At 35.6% G+C, this 10,121-nt stretch overlaps 1 protein-coding gene across 1 annotated transcript; it reads left to right on the top strand.

Moving 5' to 3' along the window:
• Window positions 1–6,222: 6,222 nt before the first annotated feature.
• LOC145614687 (uncharacterized) lies at window positions 6,223–8,149 on the top strand. The gene is made up of 3 exons (XM_081669759.1): window positions 6,223–7,016; window positions 7,108–7,293; window positions 7,405–8,149. Exons 1-3 carry the CDS (start codon window positions 6,504–6,506, stop codon window positions 7,690–7,692), a joined length of 987 nt encoding a protein of 328 aa, XP_081525885.1. The 5' UTR covers window positions 6,223–6,503; the 3' UTR covers window positions 7,693–8,149.
• Window positions 8,150–10,121: the final 1,972 nt, after the last annotated feature.

Raw genomic sequence — 10,121 nt, 5'->3', positions numbered from 1 at the left:
TACCAAAGAAGTAAAAATTGGATTAACACTAAGTCAAGATGAACGCAGAGATCTAATTAACTTACTTAGTGAATTTGTTGATGTATTTGCTTGGTCTTACCAAGACATGCCAGGTATTGACAGGGATATTGCGCAACATACGATACCACTCATTCCAGGTATGAAGCCCGTCAAGCAAAAGTTGTGTCATATGAAGCCGGATGTGGCTCTCAAGATCAAAGAAGAAATCAGAAAGCAACTAGCTTCAGGTTTTATCAAAGTGTCCAAGTATCCAGAATGGATAGCTAATGTGATTCCTGTCCCAAATAAAGATGGAAGGGTCAGAATGTGTGTCGATTACGGGGATCTCAACCAGGCAAGTCCAAAAGATGGGTTCCCTCTACCTCACATTGACATTATGGTCGACAACACAGCAAACCATGCACTTCTCTCCTTCATGGACGGTTACGCTAGATATAACCAAGTACTTATGGCCGAGGAAGACATGAAGAAAACCACATTCATTACACAATGGGGAACATATTGCTATATGGTAATGCCATTTGGGTTGAAAAACGCAGGTGCCACCTACCAAAGAGCAGCCACAGCACTGTTACATGATATGATGCACAAAGAGGTGGAAGTCTATGTTGATGTTATGATCGTCAAATCAAAAGATCGCCCAGGCCACATCATTGCACTTCGCAAGTTCTTTGAAAGACTCCGCAAGTACAACATGAGATTAAATCCAGTAAAGTGTGCATTCGGAGTTACATCAGGCAAATTGCTTGGTTACGTGATCAGTTCTCGAGGGATCGAAATAAATCCCACGAAAGTTAAAGCAATCATGGCCATGCCACCACCCAAGACTGAGAAGGAAATTCGAGGCTTTATTGGAAGATTGCAATACATAAGTAGGTTCATATCCAAACTCACGGCGATATGCAAACCTATATTCAAAAAGCTCAAGAAGAACGTTCCAGTCACGTGGGATGACGATTGCCAAAAAGCTTTCGACAAGATCAAAGAGTACCTGTCAAACCCACCTGTGCTAGCACCAGCAATGCCTGACTTTCCTCTTCGACTCTACCTTACGGTCACAAGAGAAACGATGGGGGCAATGCTAGCACAAGAGATCGAAAGCAAGGAGAATGCAATTTACTATTTGAGCAAGAAGCTTCAAGGATATGAGACACGATACACACCACTTGAGAAGTTGTGTCTCGCACTTGTGTGGGCTGCACAGAAATTAAGACATTACATGCTCACTCATACAGTGCATGTCGTGTCCAAGATTGATCCTCTCAAATACTTGTTCGAAAAAGCGACACTCAATGGTAGGTTGTCAAGATGGATAGTCAACCTTGCTCAGTTTGATTTGAAATTTGTACCACAAAAGGCCATCAAGGGTTCTGCGGTTTCTGACTTCTTAGCTAGCGGACTTTCCATTAGAAGAAGTTGAGAAAGAAGAAGATGAGTATGATTTCCCTGACGAAGATCTGCTTATGACTGAAGACGATAGATGGACGCTCTATATCGATGGAGCTTCGAACCAAAGGGGGTGTGGTATAGAGGTCTTGCTCGTATCACCCAACGAAGAGCACATCCCAATATCCATGAAACTCGACTTTGATGTCACCAACAATGCCGTAGAATATGAAGCATGCATTTTGGGATTAGAAACAGCGGTGGCCTTGGGATTACAATATGCGTTCAAATCTCGCTCTCTAACTAGAGATTATCTAAGTTAACCCTCATTACAACTCATAGGCAACCTAAGTTGGAAACCTTGAGCCATAACTAAGAACTAATCTTGTAACCTCTAAGTCCCCAGTGGAGTCGCCACTGTGAGGAGGGTGTGCCCATCGTAGGGGATCCTTCTCCTCTATGCCCATGGCCCTTTAAAAGCCTAGGACTTTACAATTTTTAGGGTGTTTTAGGATTTGAATTCCTGACTGTTTAGGGGACCTTGAATTAGAGTTGATCCTATCATTACGCTTTTTTGTAAGAAACTAATACGGAGTTGCTAATGATTTTTAGGAAAACTCATAAACCTCGTTCATGCCTTTCTCCCAAGTAGAGTTCAAGGAATATTTATCATGAATCATAAGTTTACCCATGCCCAAATTGGTCTAGTTGTACCAGAAATGAGTTTGGGAGCGAGGGTACTAAAATAACGTTCCTTTTAGGGAGGAATCGCTATTCTAGCCTAGCTGCGGCCTCTGCTAACTCTTCCTTTTCCACAATTTCATTACCAAACAATATATGCAACGTGATACCTAAAAATAAGTTAGTTAATTTTATTTACACACATTAATCACGTAGGAAATACATTGCAAGTGTCGTTATTCTTATTTAATTCAAATTCGTGAAAGAACAAAAATAAACAAGATTTTCCTTGGCTTAGGTGATAAAACAATCAATTAATTTATTCAAATTCTAGTCTTGATTAACGAAAGAATACTATGTGAATTGATTAATTAAAAGTTCGTTTTAAGTGATCAAAAAACACTAATTAATTAATTAAAAGTTATTTAAACAAGAAAACAAAAGGTGATTATTCTAAGTGCTCGGGAATTTACCATTTTTCCTTGCTAGATCTCCGCTTAGAATACTTATGGGTTCCTTCTTGTTCGGGAACCTCTACCGTAAGAACAAATAATAAAAGGGGTGAGTGTTTAGGATAAGAGGGATGATTAAAGCATAAGTTCACAAAGTTTCAGCTGACTTTCGGGTTATTTATGTGTGTTCAAAGCCTTGTATTGAACCTCTATTTATAGGGAATGCGTGAGTTTAGGGTTTTAAGTATTCTGCCGCACCAGGTGGAGCGCGCATCTCGTAAGGTCGCGCACGGCTGTTGCGCGCAAGTGATTTAGCAACGCTACCTGTGGCAGCGCAACTTATAATCTTGCGCATGGCTTTATGGTAAGATTCGAATCAGTATTTTTATAAATACGGGATCTCCCACGAGTGCACCATTGGAGGTTGCGCTGTGTGCCGCGCGTAACTGTTTTGGATGCGCGAGCCAAACCAGCGCGACTCTTTGATTTTCGTGCGGATTTTCTTGCGGCAGCCTCGATTTTTAACCTAGGTGCCTCTAAATCCATCAAAATTAGGTTTAATCTCGAGATTAGGCCTAATTACTGATTGGACTTATTATTAATTGGCTTTGATTCATTTCGTATTGAGTCGAGCTTAGTTGTTTTATGTGTTTAAGTTTTAATCATGATCGTCAATCCATAAATATCCTTCATGTTGATCCAACAAAAAGATGGTTTTATTTATCGTCATATCACTTCCGTTCGGGACATGGGACCAAAAGTAGATGTCTACGCATGCATACTTAGTTTTTCTAGAGTTTTTGCTTGCAAGTTTTTACCTTTCGCTTGCAAGTTTTCTCCCTTTTTTTTAAATTCATTATCAAATTCATCGTTATTTTGTTACTACTCCTTCTAACCCTAAATATAGTTCTCAGTTGGAAAATAACACGGGAATTAAGAAATGGGAAGAAGGAAGTAGTAAAAGTACATAGAAAAAGCAAATTCATAATCATTTTTTTAAAATAAAATTATTCATAAAAAAAAGTCATACGACATCTACAAAGAGATTTAGATATACCAAATAGATAATAATTCAATCAATTAAAAACATTCCGTAAGCAAAGCTATGATCGTTGCTGCAAATCGTACATTGTTCATACCGGCCCTCTTTCATATCGCTGTGATTTACAGCCTTCTGCAGTGAGGGGGTCTATCGATCTATTGTAGCCGTGCAGAAAATTTTCACTTGATTTGTAAGATCGTAATCGAAATATTCACCTCTTTTTTCGATCCCGCACAAAGTTTTACCCATGAAGCAACTTTATTGAAATCCATGAAATAAAAAGAAAATCCTCCTTGATCCCTCAAAAGAGAGAAGAAAAACCCGGTGTTTTGAAGGAGCCAAATCCTCCTAAAGAAGGAAAAAAAAAACCTGTATTTCGAGGGAGATATGCTCTTCCTAGAAGAGGAAGAGTTATTATAAACTTAATACAAGAGAAAAAGCACACAAAAATACACGATTGAGGCTATTCACTGGTAAAAACCAATGAAAGCCTCTCCAAAATTAACAATGGAGGCTAGGGTTTTAGATAGAGGAGAGAGAGGCTAGGTTTTTTTTATAAATAAATAATCATTTAAAAAAGAAGAAAGAGAAAATGTATTTTTGTACCCTTTTTAATGAGAAAAAAATATTACTACCTCCGTCCCCTTTTGATAGTCCCTTATGGGCATTTTTCACGGGAATTAATAAACACAAAAATGAATTGTTAAAGTACATTGAAAAAGTAAATTGACATTGGGTATGCAAAAAAGTAGAGAGAGTAATAAAAGTACATGGGAAAACAAAATTTACATGAAAAAGTTAAATTTGCGCATATATTGTTGCAAATTAGAGGGAATTTTGGTAAAAAATCAATATTAATAGTTGTTGAAAAAAACAAATGGGGTGAAAATTTTGGGGACTAAAATTTGTCCATAAGGGACTATCAAAAGGGGACGGAGGGAGTAAATTATACAAGTGGAGTAATGATGCACAAAGAATAAGAAAAATTAGAGGGTACTTTTAGCCCTTCACCTAATAAAGACAAAAAAAAAAGGGTAAATGGGTGATTTCCAAGGAATAATATGTTCTGGATAAGGTCTGATAACTTGTGTTCAGGAGTGGTAAAAGACATATCGTCTAGCTAATAAGCACCTACACAATCAATATGGGTCAGCTAACCCCGGGGTTCGTCCAGGGATAATCGCTCCAATGATAAAGTTTGTTTTAAGTTTATGAGAGTGAGAGAGAGAGATAGAGAGAGAGAGAGAGAGAGATTTTATATTAAGATATTCAACTTAATGAGTAGATAATAGGTATTTATAAGAAGATGATCGGGCCACGTGGCTTGACCACATGGCCATTTGTGCATGCGTAATATGCTGATATGACTTTGGTTCCGTTATAGGATGCACTCTTCGAAGCATATTCCAACCTGGATCTGCCGTTACCATATCGACACCGGTATCACCCCATACACATTAAATGATAAAAAAAGGAAATTGAAACTATATTTAGAGCTACAAAAATTTAAAATGAGCCTTACATTTAGAGAAGGGAGAGTATTAATCTGCAATAAAGGAAATAATCTTTAGGCCCTATTTACTTCACCTTAAAAAAATAATATTAAGTAAAAATAATTTCAGTTCAGTAAAAATAAGTTTAGTTCAGTAAAATTAATTTCAGTTCAGTAAAAATAAGTTTAGTTTAGTAAAATTAATTTCAGTTCAGTAAAAATAAGTTCAGTTCAGTAAAATTCAGTTTTCATAAAGAAGAATTATACTAGAAAATCAGTAAAAATAATTTCAGTTCAGCAAAAATAATTTCAGTTCAGTAAAAGTAATTTAAGTTTAGTAAAAATAATTTAAGTGCGACAAATACTTCGTATAATTTTATTTGAGCTTGCCCCAGTTTCTCAATTGAGAAACAATCATGTTTCTCAAAATGGCAAATATTGTAAATAATGGCAAACTTTACAATATTTCATTATTTTTCTTGCTGACTCATCCTCTTCCTTCTCAGCTCCCTTTGTTTTCATCATTCTTTCTTCAACCTTTTGAATCATCATCAATGGCAGAAGAATTTCATCATCACCATAACCAACACCATCCCAACACCACCAATACTATAACAAACCCCAACCTTAACACCACCATATTCGGCGGCTTTGCCGTCGAATTTAACGAAAAACCCTAAGAAGAATATATAAATTAAGGGCATGGTTAACCCCAAATGGTAGGTTATTGTCATTGCTTGAAAGTGTTTCCTCCATTGTTGAAGAATTATGCGATTTTCATTGTTGAAAACTGCTCAAAGTCCATTGTCGAGGAGAGAGAAGTTTAGAGCAGTGGGTATTTTTTTATCAAAAGACCAAAATGCCCTTTTGAGAAACATATAAAGTTTCTCATGTTGAGAAACTTGTATTTTCTCATTTTATTTTAGTAAGAATAATTTCAGTTCAGCAAAAATAAGGTGAAGTAACATGACCTTACAGTAAAATGTTAGGTAACATAACACAAAAAAGATCCTGCCAAGCTGCCAACTCTTACGAAGCTGTCACATGTCAGTACTCAGATCCTTCCAAGCAATATACTTTAAGTCCTTCATTTTTACCACATTCCCAACTTTATTTTTGTCTTTCTTTATTACATTTAAAAACTAAAATCACAATTATACAGCTAAATAATAAATCAGACTCCACCGAAACCTCCACAGGCGTAAATATTCTCCTCCTCATTTCACAACCCAACTTAAAAAAACACCAAACAATCAAACACCCCCATTTACAAGCAAACCCACTTAAATAAAAAGACACCCAACTCACATTCTCACTAGTACAATTACAACACCCTCAAAACCAATTTCCCCAAATTCCCAATTTCACCACTAAACTACTCCATAGTAGCTTAGCTTTGTATTCAAATTGCATTCAATTTAACCACAAGATGCACGCAAAGACTGATTCCGAGGTCACCAGTTTATCCGCCTCGTCCCCGAACCGGTCTCCCCCTCGGCGGCCGGTGTATTACGTGCAGAGTCCGTCCCGAGACTCGCACGATGGCGAAAAAACTACGACATCATTCCAATCAACACCAGTGCTGAGCCCTGCTGGCTCTCCCCCGCACTCTCATTCCTCTGTTGGCCGCCATTCTCGTGAATCGTCATCGACTCGATTCTCCGGCTCGCTTAAACCCGGCAGTGGGTCTCGCAAGATATCCCCTAATGACGGTGGATCTGGTGGTGCTAGGAAAGGGGGTCATAAGAAAAATCAAGCTCCTTGGAAAGAGTGTGATGTTATTGAAGAAGAAAATCTTATTGAAGACGAAGAGAATCAGAAACCACTACCACGCCGCTGCTATGTTCTCGCTTTTATTTTAGGGTTCTTCGTTCTCTTCTCGTTTTTCTCCCTTATTCTTTGGGGCGCTGCTCGCCCTCAGAAACCCAAGATCACTGTCAAGGTAATTGGTTTCAAATCGCGAAAATTGTAATGAATTTGTGTGTAATTAAATAGCTCGATTGCTAATTTTTGTTTGTTGTTGGATTCAATAGAGTATAAAGTTTGATCGGTTTCTAGTATCGGCTGGATCAGATGCAACCGGAGTAGCAACAGAAATGGCGTCAGTGAACTCGACTCTCAAATTTCTGTATCGAAATACTGCAACATTCTTCGGGGTTCATGTAACATCTACTCCACTAGATCTATCATTCTCACAAATCACCGTTGGCACAGGAAACGTAAGTATCTAATTAGATCCATACAAATTTTACAGTCAAATAATTTCAATTTCGATTTATAATTATTAATAACCATTCATTCAGTAATAATTTGATTTTTATTTGATGCAGCTCAAGAAATTCTATCAGTCAAGAAAGAGTCAGAAAACAGTGAATGTGCAAATACTAGGGGATAAAATCCCGCTATATGGAAGCGGGCAAAGCTTGGTTGGCACATCGACAGGCGTACCGACGGCGACGGTGAACATGTCGCTTAGCTTCACTGTTCGATCTAGAGCTTATGTGTTGGGAAGATTGGTGAAACCTAAATTCTACAAAACTATTGATTGTGTAGTTGCATATAATCCTAAGAAACCCAATTCTGCTATTTCCCTCAAGAAAGCTTGCACCTATCAATAAGCATCCGGTTAAAATTTATTCTTTTTCCGTTCACTTTTAGTTGCAACATTGCTTATTACCATGGTACTCGTATCTTGCAAGGTGCACCCGGTTATTTTTCGCTCATTTAAAATGATCCATGTGTACTATAAAAAATAAAAACGGTAAATGAGCAGAAATTACTCTTGGGTGCGTCTGGATTTAACCTATATGGCTATATGGGTTAAGTTGGTTTACAAAGGATGAAACTAAGGTCGGTGGCTACTGGCTAAGTAGTGGGAAATTACTGGCAAGAGTTGGTGTCGGTGGGGAGTAGAGAATGCACATCTTTATTTATTTATTTTTGGATCTGTGAGAACATTTTTTATTTTTTTTTAATATTAGCTGTTACTCAAAAGGAGTATTGTAACACATGTATGGAAATGCTAGTGTATTCATTATATATGTATAATATAATTTGCACTATTGATTTATTTAATGCTGAAAGGCAATAATTCATTTGTGTTGTGAACCATGTTCTAGCTTAGCTGGTATTTTAGTTTGGTAATGGTTAGTTGGTTAAAGCATCAACAATTCAACTTGATTAAATATGTCCAAATTAAAAAAAAAAAAAAAAACAAAAGTATCATGTATTCATATTATATTTTGTTCTCTATTGCAACACTTGCACGGTTGATTTTATTCACACTTCTCTTTAGTTACACATATTGTCTATACATATAAGAATACTCTGTATAATGTACTTGTGTAGGCTCTTGTGACTCTCGGTATATACTTCATATTACTCTGTACGATGCGTAAATTCTCCTATGAATTATGAAAGAAGAATTAAAAAAAAAAAACACTTTGTTAAAATTAAAAATCCAATTAAGCGAACAGCTATATTTTTTTTCATTTCATTTAAATGTTCAATATTTTTTATATTAGCGTGATATCCCTAAAGAGTACAATGATGATTTCACAACTATTGGATGAACCTGCAAAGAAGAAATAAATAGGTGGTCGTCAAGTTATAGTCACCAGCAAAGGAGTATTTAGTGTGTGAAGCTGGAGCCATTTTTTGCAATGCCTTTATATTTGTGTAGTAATGAATAGCTTCCATGAAAATTTTAAGGTACAGGCGTTGGTATCGTGCATAGTACAGATAAAAACGCGGAAAGAACATGTAGTTATTTTAAAGAACATACAATTATTTTGTAAAGAACATATACTGTATTGTAAAGAACATTTAATTTTATGTTTTTTTTTATATATATAAAAAACATCTACAATATTAATAAAGAACATGATATATTATGTAATGAACATTATTTATATACACCCATCATAATTTAAAGACAAAGTTCAAAGAAAATTTTGCAATAAGCAACGAACATTATATCACAAATAAAAGTACATTATACTGACAATCAAAGAGCATGGACATATGTTTTTTTTTTCACTCTTTTTTGGTGCAAATATATTCTTTTTCTTTAGGTATATGTTCATTACAATTTAATAGTATGTACGTTACAACAACAATAGCTTCACCTAAAGTCAATTATATACAAATAATATAATGTACTCCGTACTTACTTTGTATTTTCCTCTTCAACATTGCCTTTTTTTCAATTTCTAGTAAAATTGATGGGTCCACAATAGCTTCTTCAACACTCTTCACAACTTTTCACTTTTTTTCTTTTTTCCATTCTTCTTATATATTTTAATGGGTTGATTGTCTTCAATATCTCCATCTTCAACTTGTTTGTTTATCATTGTAGCACAAACAAATGAACCCAAAATCACAAAAAATATCAAACGAATTGCAAAAAAATCGAAAATCAAACAACAAAAAAAGTAACAAGGTGAAACAATTAATTTTTAGTATGAATTGCAAAAAAAATAATAAAAAAAAAAAAAACCGATCAAATTCCAAATTAAACATTAAGGCATTGCAAAAATTATACTTACTTGCAGTTTTTATCCGTCATATTCAAGAATTTTGGATTTAGAAGTACAAATTTTTTCAAAAATTGCTTAGGGTTTTGAAGTTTGAAGTTTTTTTGGGATTTTTTTAACTTTTTGAGAGAGAGAAAACATTTCTAGAGAGAGAAACTTTTGTTTTGTCAAACTTCTAGAGAAAGTATTATACTGTAAAAAAAATAATTTACTTTTTACTTTTTACCTCCTTCTCTTTCGCGTTCTTTATAAACTAGAGCTATGTTCTTTAAACACCCATGTTCTTTTGTTTCATAGTATATGTTCTTTCCGCCTTTGGTGTCGTTTTGAAAAGTCGGTACGGTACTTCGTACCGGCGCCTGCAGGGACCAAGCATTACATCTTCCATTGGTAAATAAACAGGGTATTTATACCATAATTTGAAGCATATTCTTAGCCTCAAAGGTTATGTAGCTTAAAATGGGGTGTAGCCGTGTAGGCATCCATCTTTTTTTATTTTTTTTTTTAAATGT

Source organism: Chenopodium album, chromosome 25 (assembly GCF_948465745.1).
Source record: "Chenopodium album chromosome 25, dcCheAlbu1.1, whole genome shotgun sequence".
In the NCBI taxonomy this organism is placed as follows: Eukaryota; Viridiplantae; Streptophyta; class Magnoliopsida; order Caryophyllales; family Amaranthaceae; genus Chenopodium; species Chenopodium album.
The sequence above is the reverse complement of the archived record's forward strand: the minus strand, read 5'-3'. Positions and strand labels throughout refer to the sequence as shown.